Here is a 17,537-nt window from a genome sequence, read left to right as displayed (position 1 = left end):
TAATCCAAAATTCTCTCTCTCGCTCTGTCTCTCTCTCTCTCTCTCTCTCTCTCTCTCTCTCTCTGTCTCTCTCGCTCTGTCTCTCTCTCTCTCTCTGTCTCTCTCGCTCTGTCTCTCTCTCTCTCTTTCTCACAATTTACTGGGTCGGTGTAAGCAAGATAGAGAATTTGCAGCTCTATTCCAAATTCTAGACCGTCGTTTTCAACGAGACATATTTCGCCGTTCCTTTTCTCCTCTGTGGGTGCCCCACCTCCCCCCCGATAAGCCGCCCCTTTTTTACGTGAAACTAAATAATGTGCACGTTTTTCTCCCTATTCCAGCCCTCCTCCCTTTTCTAACTCATATCAACTCTCTGAATGAAATGAATTTAGTTCTCAGTGATCACAAGGTCGTGTTTTTTACACGACTTTTGCCAAAAAGTCGTGTATTTTTAAAATTTTCTTGCCTTACCCCCTTCCGTTTTTAATTTCCCTTTTCCCCCTTTTTCTTCCCCCCCTTCCCTTTTAAAAAAAAAAGTCGTGTAAAAAAAAAATTTCATGTGAGATCCCTGTTAGTTCTTTACAAGTTGTATTAATTCAAACAGCTATCGCAGAACAAGTTTTGCGCAAAAAAGTGCGAATTTAAGTGTTTATTTTTACAATCAATAATTATAGATAACTTATAGTGTTAAAAAATCAAACATTGACTATAATCTAAACTGTGACCCAAAAAGTGCTTATAACAATAATGAAATAAAACAATAACAAATAGTTATTTGTTTTGATTATCAAGTGAAAGCAGGAAAGAAAATATATTATCGGTGGTGAGAAAAAAATAACAAGAAAGTGTAGTTATACCATTTTAATCATATTTACCATTATATTATGTAATATATATAATAATGTAAAAGTGTTTATTATGTGTTAAAAATTATTAAAAATGATGAAAAAATAAAATGGAGTGAAATGTTTTCTGAAACTACAACAACAAATGTAAATTTTTATGAGGTATGTACTATGTAGTTTAAAAGACATGATTACGAAGGTCCTGGGATGGTTTCAGGCTATTTCATTTTCAGGCTAATGCCTTGCAATGCAATGGTTATGTATTTTTTTTCTGCCCTCTTCTTCCCCTTTAGCCTATAGATGCTAGGGGCGCAGCTGCAAGTAGTTTGATATAGAAAAACCATAAAAAATTAGAAATACCTAAATGATTTGAATGATTTTACTAAATATTGTTTTCTACTCCTACTTAACGAGGATGACAACATTCAGCAAGGCAAAAATTTAAAAATATATTAACTATGACCCAAATTTTGACAAATGTTAATAGAATAATTTTAAAAACGATATCATACATGGAGGGACAGGACATACCGTAACTCCATATATATGAAAGTTTCACAAGTTCAACAAGAAAAATAGATTTGTATGAAACTAGGATTTTACTAAACAAGGATGACAACATCCATAAAAACGAAGCTCTGAAAAAAAACAGTAGAACAAACAAACATGAACACTTGTAGAGTGTTAAAACTTAAGCAGAATATAAATGTAAAGGTATTAAGAAACTTGTTGCAAATTTACGCAAATATAGGATTCTGTTCAAGGACATACTTACCTTTTTAGGAATTAATTATAGAAATGCTCCATTTAAAATATAGGACCTTGTTGTCCTAAGAATCATTGTTTCAAAAATAAAATTCTAAAATAAATAACTTTAAAATTATGACCATTACCGATGGCAAGAAGCCTAATAATGCGCAAAAATGTTATTGAAATGTAAATTACTGTTAGTTTTTCATGCAAAAAGTGTATAAACATGTAATTCATATAGATTTTTAAAAGCGAAAATCTTGTACATTTAGGGTATATATGTATGTCCTTGAAACTTAATAATTCATTTGATGCTAAATTTAGGAATGCTAAAATTGTCCAATCAATTACAACCACATATTTAGCAATTTTTAAATCCTATTGATTCGACGTTTGAAAGGTGATACATATGACAATTAGGCACGTTTCGACTTCAAATATTTCTTATATTTGTTGGACTTTGCTTTAGTGGATGTTCTTCCTTGTTTCTCTTATAAAAATTAAATCAATCAATCTCTATTAATCTAAGTTTAAGCAAACATGTAAGATTTTTTGTTTGAATTAATCTATCATTAATCTATTACGCCAAACAAAACTGTGCTATAAATATAGTTTTTGAATTTAAAAAAAAAATTAGCACTCCGGGTTAGCTAAAAAAAGAGAGATTTTTTATTGATTATAATTTGGGAACTCTTGTGTCGTGTGCAAATGCCCCTTTAGGTCGGAGCCGGAGCCGCACCAAAATCAAACGGCTCCGCATCGGTGATAAATATTTGCCATTGGACTTTCTTCTGATTCTAATTGATAATTCAATTTGTGCAATGATATTGTAAAAAAAAGTTTTATATGGTCATAAAAAGAACCACGTTTGTTTAAGATAACTTTAAAAGAAACCCTTTTTAAAAAGTCTAATGTTTTTAAATATAATTTTTACACGTGTGATACCATATAAAAGTACCAAAATATTCAAAAATTTTCTCTTTTTTTAAAAGGATTTATTCAGAAAAGACTCTTGTTATTGAAAATATGTATACCAAAGTCGTACAGCTTTTTTTTGAGGAGGGTAAAATGAGAGGTTTTAAACACCCTTTGGGGCCTCTTGGACGTCAATAATGTATAAATATTTCAAAATTTGTCTTTAAATAGAATAAACTAATGTTAATATTATTTTAATCTAAAACCTGTAAAACAAAACAAGGAAAATCTGACCAGAATTTTGAGCGGTTCAATAATATTTTTTTATGCATTTTTCTTTCAAAGAATAAGGAAAAATCATTTACATTTGTGAACTTGGGAAGCAATATCCATTCATTCGAAAGTTCCCCCCCCCCCCTCCCAATGCCCCTTTAAACACAAAATTTTGAAATTGGTCAAGTTTATACTAATCATATGTATATGTTTAAGGTAGTTCCCTATTTCTGCTGGGCTAGGTAAAATAAACTTTGATGGTATATGCTAGTTGATTATTTTTAAATAACGTATTAACTTTTCTTCCGTATGGGATACTAATTATCCTATTTAATAAAGTAGTAAGGTTTTTTGTCTAAAGCTTAAAATTTTAATAACTATAAAAATGATTAAGTTTTCCCTTTTAATTGAAGCTTTCTATTGTTTTAGATTTAAGTCTTGGGATCATGGTTTTAGGCAGAGTACCTAGTTGCTAGGGGAGTAGCAGTTTTGTAAAACGATACATGGATTCTTCTTAACTTGGGGGAGTAAGAGGGGGGTTAATGTTCCACTTTCAGTTCAAGGGATATCCCCCTAGTTTGGGAGCTATGACACAATCATTTGCAAATTTAATGGCCATGGGCAAGGGATAATGCCTCTTATAAAAAACAATTTGCGTAATTTTTGGTAAAATAATTGTACCTTAAAACAAATTGGACATTAAAAAATAACTATTTAAAACGGCGAAAAGTTTGCGTAAAATGTTTTCTTTTAATGCATTATCCCCTTTCTTCTGGGCTAAGTTTGTACTTTGGCAAAATTTGCGTTTGCAATAATTTTGTTATTTTTTCTCTGTGTTATAAGGAAAATAAATTTACAGTTCTGAATGTACTTTGGAAAGTGACAGAGCACAGCTAATATTTAGCTCGTTTCATTTGAATTTTTTAGAATCTTGAAATTTAAATTTAGCCAAAAAAACTTTATTTAAAATTAACGGGAGGTTCATCTGTCTGTATGTACCGAAGGATATCGCTATCCGCTGAACCAATATTGTTCTATTGAACAGTGAAGCTTCTTATAGTTCTTGAGAAGGATTGTAACTATTTTGGGAGAGGGTACAACCATCCCCCCAAGAGAAATCACCCCTCACAAATATTTTTTAATATTGAAATTTGGTTCCTCTTTCCTAAGGGGTCTCTAGAGGCCTCTACAGGCGTAGCATTTTTGCGTAGAATAAAGCGTTTAGACTATGGCTGTAATCTACTACGTTTTTAGACGGATGTTCGGACATTCCTTAACTATAGAGTAGCTATGCTAGTTTGAATATTCAGACAAAAATTGATAACCTTCCCAGGACCTATAAGAAGCTTCACTGTAAAGGAGAACAATATCGGTTCAGCGGTTAGCGAGATCCTTCGGGACAGACAAAAAACGCTTACTACTTTATATAATAGGATACCTCAAACTGATGATCTAAAACATTTATAACAAATTCTTGCCACCTAAACGTTTTGTGGGCAGATACAAAATTAGAAACTTATTTTGTTGTTATGTTCAAAACTTGAAAATAGATTCAAAATATCCAAAAAGGCGAAGCTTAACTAATAAGACAAACAATAATATGGCAAAAAATAAAACAACAACAATCTTGATACCAGTCAGTCAAAGTTTTAGAGATGCTACACTCATATTATGCCCAATCTTTCTAAGCATCGCCTTTACTTTTAAAATGTCAAATGTAAATATGCTGATTTGCGTCAAAAATGGACGTACTGGCTTTTTAAATTTTCTAGATCTAACACGGTTTTCTCATCATTTATTACTCTTACATACATTAATTTACTATCAAAACTTTACGGATGGACACGCTCTTATTATAGAAAAGTTTTGCTTAAAAAAGAGGCACATTTACCACCGACTATGCTATGCTATGACGTATTTGTATTTTGAATTTACATTGGAATTTTTGTGTCATGCTTACTAACACGAGACTTTACAAGTTTGTTGTGCATTAACTTCCGCGCATGGAACATGTTTTCAAATCATCAGAACCGCAGGTTATTATTACAGCACAATCTTCCCCTTCTCACTCTCTTTCTTAAAAACCCCTTGTAAAATTGTTTGCTATTATGTCTTTTTATTATTTAACTTACACCAGATTTTCATGTTCTCTAATAAAGTGCAACACGCAGCAGGCTATAATAACGATCCCCTACCTACACCACCTTTACCCCATCCCCTCCCCTCATAATGGATGAACGAACTTACCAATAAATATCAGGGAAAATAGCAACATAAATTGTCGACATTTTTCCCCTGTCATAATATCCACGTATATTCTACATCTAGTGAACTAGTGTCTGTTTGTACGTCATGCTGTCTAGCACGAGACTTCAACAAGTTTTCAAATAATGTTGTGCATTATAAAATTTGATATCTAATTGATGGACATTGAATATATAATATCTTATTCTTCAGTTATATGTGTAAAATTCTGCCTTTTGTTGCCAATATTTAAATTTAATCTCAAATGTCCTTTCCTTAAACTTACACAGCTTTAGCTATATTAGTGAAATTAAGAATATATAAGAACATATTCTAAGTTGATTTTAATCTTACAAAATAGGTTAAAACCTGACTATGATCAAGATTTCACATGATTTTACTGGATACTCACTTAGACACACACTCTCACACATGTAGCAACTTTAGACTCTGGGTACTTTTATGAACGAACACAGTAATAGTGTCTGACTGATTATGACGTAACAAAAAAAATTAGCCAATGAGAGGACACTATAAATTTTACCATTGGTCAATAACGGCCTCTCATTGGCTAATTTTTTTTTGTTACGTCATAATCAGTCAGACACTATTACTGTGTTCTACTTTTATTAAAACCTGATTGGTTGGGTTTAAACATTCGCCATCCAACATTTACAAACGTTAATTTTAATTTTTAGAAGGGGCAGTTTTGTACATAAAATTATCGTCCAATGTCTTTCCCCTGGAGGAAAGAAAAATTCAGATAATGGGTCCAAATTGATTTAGAAGTGTTTTCATTTGTTGCATATTTTTGTCGAGACCACTCAAATATTTTTAAGACAGATAGCAACAATGATTAACCAGAAAAAAAACTTGTTTATGAAAGGTTAGGTTATAAAACTTTGCCTTTGTAAACCCCCTAAAATTACGGGGAAAAAAGATATCTTATTATCAATAGGAAAGGTAAAAATAAATGTATTCTTTCACACTCTGGAAAGCTTAAAAATCAAACTTGGACTGCATTTCAATGACTTCAAAATGAAGAGAGAAAAAAGGATGACAACATCCATAAGTGGTGAAGCTCAGAAACAAGGTTCATTAATATACAATTTAATACATATGAACAATATTTAAAGAGACTGACAGACTTTAAATTATGTGACAATCAAATTATAGCAGCACAAAATAATATTTGCCCATAAATATCTGGAAGACCTTTTTATGGCCAAAAGGACAATTTGAGTTATAGGTTTAATCATCAATTACAGCTTATTAAATCACATTTTCCAGAATTTTTTTTATAGCAGACTGACAGACATTTATAGTTATCCAGCAGCTTCGTTAGTTAAAAGACGGACTTTCCAGAAATAGTCACTGGTTTTAGTCATGCTATGGGTTTTTGAAATGAATATACACGTGGAGTTGTTTTAAAGATTTATTTAAATTTTAAGTCTTGTAAATAACCTTTCTTTATTTGTTCTAAGTGCATCTATCTACAACAAGTCTGTATGTAGAGCTGAGAATATTTACAAAATCATCATAGTTTTTTATTGTTTCTTGACGTAAGTTTAAATTTATCAACATAAATAGCATAAATTGAAAGACGTTAAAACAAGTCAACTTATCAAAAAAATTGACATAACCTACCAAAATTAGAAAATTTGTTACTATTATTAAACTGCTGAGCTTGATCTTTAAATCATTTTAGTGGTGATTTAGATCGGGGCGCACCAAAATTTCAGCCAATCACAGCGCTGCATTTTGAAGAAGGAGCTGTGATTGGCAGAAATTTTGGCGCGCCCCGATCTAAATCACCACTAAAATGATTTAAAGATCAAGCTCTGACAAGTTGTTTGAATTTAAATACTAGAAATCGTCTTTTATTAAAATATATGATTTAAAAATAATGATGTTTAAATTTAAAATTGACATACTTACTTTGAATTTATTTTGCAAAATTAAATTGTGTCAAAGTAATACAAAAACACATTTTTACATGCTTTCTATATGTTGATATAATTTAGTTAATTTATGTTGTCAGAATTCATATCCTGCATTTCATTTTAATTTTCTTTGATTGAGACATTTTATTAGACATTAATGAGCAGAAGAAAAAAAACATTTTTTTCTCATTTAGCTGCTACACCACTAGCATATAGGGGATGAAGGGCAGAAATATTAGGTAAAACCGTCTCTTGACCTATGCGATTTTTTCCTAAATTGAAGAACTTAATCAGTGTAACTTGCAAGATTTTGCAGACAATCAAGTTAAATACCTTACTTTTTATATTTTGACAGAAAGTTTGATGCTAAATAATAAATCCTAATAAACCACGTACAAGTTAAGTACCTAATGCCTATCTATATATGATTTATAAAGCCATGTCCATCGATATTCCTATTTATTTTACTAGATTTTTAAATAACTGTGAGTAAATAAGCATGTGAAGTGAGTTTTGATTGTATGCAAGTGTGTGTGGGTGTATTTGTGTGTCAAGTGCAAGTTGCAAAATAGTTTGCAGTTAAAAACTAGGTCGCCAGTGGTAAATTAGGCCAGTAGAGAGGGGTAGGTTAGGCCTACAGGGAGGGTAGGTTAGGCCTACAGGGAGGGTAGGTTAGGCCTACAGGGAGGGTAGGTTAGGCCTACAGGGAGGGTAGGTTAGGCCAACAGGGAGGGTAAGTTATGCCAACAGAGAGGGTAGGTTAAGGGTGTTGCAGTACAGCACAGACCAGAGGAATGAGTGTGCAATCACCTTCACGAAAATGCTAAATTGATTTCTTAGTGACAACAACATCAAAGTTTGCAATGTTTGAAAATATTTTTCTGTGTTCTAGTAAATAATTTGAATTAACTGTGGTTTTAACTGTAAAATAAAATTTCAAATGCAAAATTTAATGGAAGAATAATCTTTTAACTGCCCCTTGATACAGAGTTCGAAAATATGTTTAGTTTTGTTATAAAGATTTAATAAAGGGGTATTTTCTACGTAAATTTTTTACTTTTTATGCGGAAGTTATTGAACACACTATAACGAGGATAGAGGATAAAGTTAACCCAAATACCCACTTACAGACTCAGACCTTGAATTTAAAATGCAGTGGATGTGAAGAGGGTTGCTGCACATGTAATGTAATGACATAATATTCTAGAAGTTCTTTTCTGCTTCTAAAGCTATAAGTAATATTTATGAAAATAATGTGTAGGTATTAATTTTATACCTAGTAATTATTTTAAAAAAAGAAGAAAATAACATGGACTTTGAAGAAATTGTTAAGTTTAATTGGCAGAGAATTTTGGAGCAGAATTGATTTATTTCTAATAATTTTACATCACGTTTCTTATGCAATATTTAGCTTCTATGGATTTTTTCATCCTGTATTTCTTTAAAACGTTTCTGTCTGCCTTAGAGGTAAATGGATAGGTAAATGACTGATAAATTTATCTTTTACCCAAAAATAAATCTATGAATTTCTTAATAGCATGGAATATTTATGTAAAGGGAAGTCTGATTTTATTGGTACTGTCCTCTCCCTTCCTGGGTTAGACTGCAATGATAGGCAGTTGCTTGGCTGTTGGGGGGGGGGGGGTGAGGGGGGCTGCCTCATTGAGGTTGCACTCAATCATAAAGGAAGGGAAAGGACAATGGGGAAGTTTCTATCATGAGGCTGTGGCAAATACAAAGAAACAAGAACAAATGGATTTATGCGTAGCACAGCAACAACAAGCCAATTTTTTTATTAAGTAAACATTGTTTTTTATAATCTATTTGAATTTAGACATTCCAGTAACTTTTTGAAGGATCATAATCACGTGTTGCCCACGATCATTCGAACAACACCTAATTATATAATAGATATGATGCTAAAAAGGAGGTTGTGCGTTGTTAAAAGGGGAAAAATTGATATAAAATTCTTGGAAAAGTTGTTGGGGAAAGTTTGGATGGGGGGGGGGGGGTTGAGAGGCTGTTGGCAGTTCATGTAATATTACATTGCAGTGGCCAACTGCAGGGGCGTATTTTGCAGACAGGGAGAGGTCAATTGCGCCTATTATTTATACAAATAATTGACATACAATTTCATTTGTTAAAATTCCGACATTGGCGAAATTCCAAAATTTATTGGTCTCCCCATTAAAATAAATGTACATAATTAATAATTTTTAGTATGATTCCTTTTTTCATTTGCATAAGAACAAAAAAGTCAGTTTTAAACTTATTTTTCCTGTTACTTTTTTTTAGTGTCCTATTGCGTCTTAGCTGTTGGAACAAAACGATTTGAAAATGACGCAACTAGGGCCTGGTTGTTGCGTGCGTAAAGTAGCATGATTATAAACAAGGATAAGTTTAATGGTTTCTGTCGACTATGATATTGATTAAAAATAGTAATGATTGACGTAATATCAACATAATTAGATTTCAATTTTGATGTAATATTAGACACCAATCTAAAATAGCAGCTGAGTAAATCCTATTCATCACATACACAAACAGACAGGTTGACACATATTATAGAGTAGCTGTAATGCTAAAAAGCATATTTCAGGACATTTCAGGATATTTTGGAGTAAAATTAGATGACATTTTTAATGTCATTTTGCATTAAGACGGCCAAATTAAAAAATGGGATGCATTTGAAAACTGTCAGACACTGCTTTTGCAATACTAGGAAATTTTTTGGGTGTCGGTGTATATTTGTGTGTGTGTGTGTGAGCCTGTGTAAGTGTATATTTGTCAGGGGAGTGTTTGTGTGTGTTTTGTGGGTGTTTGTGTGTGTTTTGTGGGTGTAAGTTTGTGCATGAATGTTGGGTGCATTATTTCCTCGGGAGTTGTACATAGGTATACATTATACATACATGGCCTCAATTCTTCTACGAAGTTATGCAGTGCACAGCACACCTCTGTTAAACCTAGTGGCATTGAGTTGACATTTCATTGACATTTATTTAAGTCGACTGATGATATTGCCTAATGTTTTCTTTGACATTAAGGCAAACTTAATTGAATCCTCTACCTACCTTATAAAGCTATTATAAAAATTACGATATTGTTGTGTTGATACAATAACAACACAAATGATTAACAGGAAAGGAAATAGATATATGTAAAGATGCAAATTTTGTGTTATCACACTTTTCCTTATTTTGATAATAAATGTGATTTTATGGGTATTTTTCAGTAAGGACTGGTACAATGGTGTCTTATTAATCTTAATACACGAATGGGATGAAGATTGATTTATCATTCATTATCTTTAATGATAACAAACATAGTTTTATAAGAATGGATATATTATTACTTGGATATTAAGTAAAATTTTTATTTTCTATGATAAAGTGAAACTCGTGAACAAACTGACCAATAAATGATTTCCATGTTTTCCGCCATTCAGACTTTGTCCTTATTTAGGGTTTTTAAAGAAAAGAAAAAAAAACATTACTTAAAAAGCCATTCCGTCAAGTGTAAAGTATTGTTTTGACAGAAGCGGAAGAACATTCCAATTAATGGATTTTGCATTTTAGAGAAGCTTTCTGTGAGTGTACGGATGGTTTTAGGCTATTCTGAGTGGGAAGGGTTTGAAAGTCCCTATAGTTTTTTTTTAATAAAAAATAAATTGTATTATAATTTTATTTTATTTTAGGCAGATGATTAATTCTCGTTGAAAACGATTCACAGACAGTACTACATTATGGTAAGCTTATTAATTTTAAAAGATATTTAATATATGCAGATAATGACTGGCGGATTGCCTGGTCATAAAGTAGCCGTGCTAGTAAAATAATTTTATCCATAATTGACATTACCTTACATTATTAACTTTTTTTGCTTTTTACCTTATTACTTACAAAAAAATAGATATTTGCAACAAAAAATTATATGATACAAAATATTTCAATTTAATTTATATAAGAAAAATTGGCCAAAATAAAATCTTTTGAAATAAAAACGATGCTCTAATCCCCCCCCTCTCTTATTCTTTCTTCGGTTAGTTCATTTAATTTGTGTTTTAAAATTTGACAAAAGCAAGTTGCATTATTTTTTATAAAGATGTTGGACGTTCATGAAAGCCCTAATTATAGAGAAGGTTTGCTACCATAAAATATTGTTCTTATACCATGAATTAAGGAAGTTCAGAAAAGCCCCTGTAATAAAGTTCCCCGCAGGGATAGGCTATGGGAGATTTATGATCCAATTTAAGAAATTAAACCAAAATTGCACTTAGATTATAATTAAAGCATTTCCACTGATTTACGGCGTTTTGTTAATTTGAGTGTATGATCAATTCCGCATAAATCCAAAATGTTAAATCCTCAAAACCGCAAGTCAAAAATATAAGATAAGACAATTGCCGATAAATTGTTGTAGATCTACATTGATAATACACAAAATTACCACTTGTGTAGACTAGATCTCAATTAGTAACGGAAACGTTTGGACACTCAACTTAATAAACCATCCAATCAAAGTTGTTAATCCAACAAATAAGAAAATTTTACAATAAAACTTTGGGGAGTAGTGAAATAAACTTCCCAATGCCCACTCACTCCCTATAAATACTCCATCTAATTGAAACTTGCGTTATTTTACCCATATGAAGATAGTATGCAGAATTGAAGGTACACCGTTCACTGTTCACTTGCAACGGTTGGCAGAGTTGAATAGGACATAAAAAATAATTGCATAATCCCACGGTTGCAAAAATGCAAGTTGTCCTGGGCATTAATTTTAAAAAGACTGTCAAGATAAAATATATCAAGGCGTAAACTTTTCAAGTTAATTTCATGTCTCTTTGAGTGATACTAATTGGACCTTTTTCTTGCTCTGCTGCGCTCTAGCATCTAGAGGCTTTAATATAAAGTAAAATAGCCTAAAACCATCCAGGGATGTATGCTTAGTTTCCTTTAAAAAAAAGAACTCAATCAGTTTAGTAGTTATTGAAATAATAAGCTACAGACAAAAAGAACCATACTACTAAGAATATTGAGCACTCTTGTGATTCCTGGAAACCAGCTATAAACACTGCTCCCATCAACAGTTCACTGGGTGGTAGAGCTCTCTCTTCTTCAAGGAAACAATAAACACAACCAAAGCAATGAATAAATTCAATTTTCCTTATTCATTAAAAAACATTCCTATCCCACCACGTCACCTGTACGAGAAAGAAGTAATACACAAACTTAACAATGGCTATAACAGATTAAATTGGGATTTTTACTTCAAATGCAAGGAAAGAAATGACAGCACAAATGAGTCAACATCCTTCGGCTTCAAGACTAACAAGGTACCATACTACACTAACTACCATAAACTTGAACCATTTAAGAAAGACTTAGTCAAATTAGTTGCCAACATTAAATACCGCCCACATGCTAATGACTTCCAAAAAAAAACTAAAGGAAGACTGTAATAGAATCAAACAATCCAAAGAAGTTATTGTCAATGCAGATAAAACTTCCAATATGTATGGCATACCTGTTGAGACATATAAAACACACCTGAGAAACAACATAACAAAAGACTATAAAAAGTCAAGCAATAACAAAGTCAATCAAACAAACAAGGAGGCAGCACAAATAGCTAAGAAGCTTAATGTAGCAGAAAAGGCAGAAATTTTATCAGACTCACCTTGTTTTATTACTATCAAAGACCACAAACCAAATTTTCCAGGGCGTGTTGAATGCAGACTTATAAACCCATCCAAAACGGAAATTGGAAAAATCAGCAAAACTATTCTTGACAAAATAAATAAAACTGTCAAAACAAAAACAGGTTCAAACCAATGGCAAAACACCTACCAAACATTAGACTGGTTCAAAGGACTTAAAAACAAACACCAGCTAACATTCCTACAATTTGACATTGAATCATTCTACCCAAGCATTACAAAAGAACTGGTAAACCAAGCAATTAACTTTGCTCAACAATTTACACAAATTACTGAAAATGATATCAACATTATTATGCATGCCAGAAAAACTTTCTTATTCTCTTCAAACGAAGCCTGGGTCAAAAACAACAGTGAAGATTTTGATGTCCCAATGGGAGGATTTGACTCTGCTGAAATTTCCGAACTTGTAGGCCTATTTATTCTAAACGGTCTAGAAAAACTCGTCCCTAAAACACACATTGGCCTTTACAGGGATGATGGACTGGCTGCAATAAATTTACCAGGTCCAAGAATTGAAAGATTGAGAAAAGATATAACAAAATTCTTCAAAACACACAACCTACAAATCACAACCAATACAAACATCAAAATTGTAAATTTTCTAGATGTCACCCTTAACCTAACTACAGGCTGCTTCAAACCATTTAGAAAGGAAACAAATTTACCCTGTTATATCAACACAAAATCCTGCCACCCACCAAACATCATTAAGCAATTACCATTAATGATTGAAAAACGCATTTCTGATCTGTCTAGCAATGAAACTCTTTTTAATGAAGAAAAGGACCTGTATAATACGGCCTTGAAAACAGCAGGCTACAAGCACAACATACAATACAAACAACAAGCACAACACACAACCAACACAGCGAGAAAAAAACGCAAAAGAAAAGTTAATTGGTTCACCATCCCCTACAACGCTGCAGTTAAAACAAACATAGCCAAAGAGTTTTTAAAACTAGTAGATAAGCACTTTCCTCCAGGCTCAGAACTACACAAATATTACAATAGAAACACCATCAAGATTTCCTACAGCACAATGCCAAACATGCAGAGTATAATTTCTACACACAATAAGCGCATCCTTGGCGATTCCAAAATACCTACAATTGAAGGATGCAACTGTAGACAACCCCAAACATGCCCATTGGATGGTAAATGCAAAACTTCAAACATGGTCTATAGAGCCACTGTGACACTAGATTCAGACCAGAGCCAACATCAATATATTGGCCTAACCTCTGCAACTTTCAAGCAAAGATATAGTAGGCACAAAACCTCTTTCGCACGAGACACAGCTTGCACAAAGCTATCTGATTTCATCAAAACACAAAGACAGAAAAACACAAACTATAAAATTGAATGGTCAATTGAAAAACTAGCAAACCCTTACAATCAAAATTCCAAAAAATGCAATCTTTGCTTGACAGAAAGCTTCGAAATAATGAAAGCTTTCAAATCTAACATACAAACTTTAAACACCAGAAATGAAATCTTCAGCAAGTGTCCACACAGAGAAAAGTTCCTTCTTTCAAAGTGCATGACGTGAAACATATTCAAAGCAGTATTTTTTTATATAATATGTATTAATTTGTAAAACTGCAAATGATAAATATGACCTAATTTTGTCTATTTAAAGATTCCCTTTAAACACCTCCCCCTTTTTATATAAAGATGCTAATTCCCCCCCAACCTCAAGAGGATATAGGCAGTAAAAAAACCCCGCAGGGGGCACAATTTTCTAACACTTCTTTCTCATTTAGTTAGTCTTTAAAAAGGATTCAAAATGCATGGACATATATCTTTTTAACTCTTATTTTATACATCTTAATTGGAACTGATGATCTATTTTTATAGAGAAACATATGTATTCCGCAAATAAATAGTTAAAAAAATTAAATGTGTTTATACATATAATAATACTGTATATTATAGGATTTTGATTGACTTATTTCATACAAATTGCTTCGCTAATTTTGGAGGTTTTCATCCCTGTTATGCCTATAAATACGATACAAGAGGTTTATAAATCTTTAGTTTTGATAATAGTTTGAAAAAACTATTTGATACTTAACCTTAAGTTTCAAGAATGTCTAAAAGAACAAATTTATGAAGGGGCAATCTTTTCGGAATAGTTACTCGTGCTTAGTATACTTTTTATTGGTTTAATAAACTACAAAATATGCATTTACAACTATGCATGCTAAATTCCGACTATGCACGCCAAATACGCACATGCACAGTAAATGCACGCGATATTTAGCACCCTTTGTTAAGTACAAATAAAATATTTATTAGCACTTTAATTGTGCTTAGCAACTATGCCCCTAGAGGCAAATAGAGTGAGTCGACCCTCCAAACTTTTCTTTTAGTTTAAAAAAAAGAGTAAACGTAAAGGGTATTCAAACCAAGAACATAAAAATTTGATAAAATTAAATTTCAAAAATAGTTTTTTTTATTATAAAAAATTGTAGAGAGGTGTGCTTAAAGTCTTAAAAATAGATTTACAATTAACTGAAAAGTTTTCAAAACTATTTAAGTAAACTGATTATTTTTTTGTTAAATGATTAGTTTTAAATTTCGACTTAAAATGCATTTTTAGTCTGTGTATTTTGTTTGGTTGTACATACATGCACTGGGAATACGTTGGCGGATTTTCTTTGTTGAATTGTACTCAGCATGCAATTGAAATATTTACCCATTTGTTAGTTTAATTGTTGCTTTTTTGCATCCATAAGCAGACATATTAGTTTTTTTTCCAGGGATCCAAAGGGATAAGACAATTACCGATAAATTGAAGTACATCCCCAATGATGAAACACAGAATTACCCCATTTCTGTAGATTATAACTAGTTATTGAAGTTTTTGGACACTAAATTTGATTAACCAACCAATCGAAATTCATTTAAAATCCCCAGAGTTGTTGATTCAACGAATAAGAAAACGTTATTATAAAACTTTGGGGACTAGTGTAATTAACAGCCCAATATCCCCTCCTTCCCTGATTTAAATGACATAACATCCATCCCTTTCTCTGACTGTGTACAGTAAAATTGCACAAAAAAAACTAGACTAAAGATCCTTATTTAATTGGTTATTTTAACCACAATAATTTTTTTCTTTTTTGAATAGAATCCCTTTAAACAACTTTTGGGTTACAATTCCACCCCCCTCCTGTTTCAAGCATCTGCTGGGAGCTTAGAACCTTACTACAGCCAAAAAAATCACGAAACTTTTTAAAAATTGACCGACAGACAGACGGACAAAACAATTTATAGACTTGAAGTGCATTTTTCCTAGGATTCTCGACTGAAAATTTCAGAAGCCTATCTTCAATAGAATTGGGAAAAATAATTTTACGGACACAACCCAATCTTTCCCGATTTTGTATAATTTTTGAGGAACACGATTCCAGTGACGTCATATTTTTCTTTTCCGAAAAAGGGAAGTGGGGAAGAAAAAAAGAGATGGGAGAAAAGGGGGTTTTCCCCATCTCTTTTGAAGAGATTTTCTTCCCCCCTTCCCTTTTTCGGGAATCGTGTTCCTCAAAAATTATACAAAATCGGGAAATATTGGGTTGTGTCAATTTTACGGACTGAATGACGGGCAGACAGAGTGTTTAGTAAAAAAAGGGGTTTAGTAAGGGGATTATTATCGATTTGAAGGTTAATGCCACCATTTGCGTCGTATATTCTGTTACCAAGTAGCCAGTTTAAGTTTAAATATTCCAAATATCCAAAGTTTAAAATTGAAATAATTTATATTGTTTGATATAAATTTAAAACAATTGAATACGCTAAACAATTTATTTATTGTCAGAAAGGATAATATCTACATTCGTTATTTTGTAATGTAAGTAAAGTTGATAAATTATTAGACTTCCATAGGTGGGGTTAAAGGGTTATATTTACCCTCCTCAACCTTTGAAACCTCTCACCCCCTCCCCCTGAAGAGAAAAAGCTTGGGCGTTAATGTAAAGTCCTTTTAACCATATTCTTAAGCGTCAATACTTTTAACTCAACCTAGCATTAGTTTAAGAGCGTGTCAAGTCATATGTACTTAAACGTGGCGCTTGAGCCGGCCATTTAATAGTATATCGTACCATAAGATATTAAGTTCAACCCCAAGAAAAAAAAAAAAAAAAAAAGGTTAAAAAATACATTCATTAAAGGTAATGCAAAGAAAAAGAGTTGTAAGTGCAGTAAAAAAAATAGCCAACTCTGCAAAGATAAGGTGACACAAAACACGTTAGAATAAATGAGAGAGAGAGACGTGAGGACGTTTGAGAGAGAGAGAGAGAGTGCCAGGAGAGAGAGTCATGAGGACGTTTTAGAGAGAGAGAGAGAGAGAACAATTAAAAGATTTTGCAACGCATATGATAATATATTACCACTGTCCACGTTTTTTAACATGCTGCAGGTAGAAAAACTGATGATTCAGAACAAACATAGGATTTTTTTTTCTTATTTTACAGCAAAACACAATCGTTTCTAACATCATAACTTTATTTTTAAGTAATTAAGTATTTATAATATAAATGCTTATGTAAAAATTGAAATGTTAGGATTATTTTTTTTGTTTGTACTGTAAAAACAAAGACCAATAAAGTCTAAATTTATAGCTTCTTGAAAACTGCTTTGCATCTAGGCTCGGCAGCCACATCCGTGTTAATCTGCATAAGCTGCATGCAAATTTCAAAAATGCCGCAGCGCTTTTATTTTAAACTAACTGCAGCTACAATTGCTAAAAATGGAATCGTTTACCAAAAAAATAGGCCGCAACTACCAAATTAAACAATCAAAACCCGAAGTCGCTATTAAGCCAACAAACACAGCAGTTGTTTTTCTTTATGAATAATCTACCGT

The 17,537-nt window shown here is 32.2% G+C and overlaps 1 protein-coding gene across 2 annotated transcripts in view; it reads left to right on the top strand.

Annotated features, from left to right (window-relative positions):
- The first annotated feature begins 552 nt into the window (after window positions 1-552).
- Window positions 553-17,537, top strand: part of LOC145325222 (uncharacterized) — a 31,982-nt gene continuing 14,997 nt past the window's right edge. For both annotated transcript variants that reach the window (XM_080168150.1, XM_080168142.1), the window contains exons 1-2: window positions 553-986; window positions 10,644-10,694. In XM_080168150.1, the coding sequence (XP_080024276.1) occupies window positions 10,692-10,694 (3 nt within the window). In that variant the 5' untranslated portion in view covers window positions 553-986; window positions 10,644-10,691. The remainder of the gene's footprint in view (window positions 987-10,643; window positions 10,695-17,537) is intronic.

This window comes from Acartia tonsa, chromosome 1 (assembly GCF_053477335.1).
Source record: "Acartia tonsa isolate MP-2025a chromosome 1, ASM5347733v1, whole genome shotgun sequence".
Classification (NCBI taxonomy): domain Eukaryota; kingdom Metazoa; phylum Arthropoda; class Copepoda; order Calanoida; family Acartiidae; genus Acartia; species Acartia tonsa.
The sequence above is the reverse complement of the archived record's forward strand: the minus strand, read 5'-3'. Positions and strand labels throughout refer to the sequence as shown.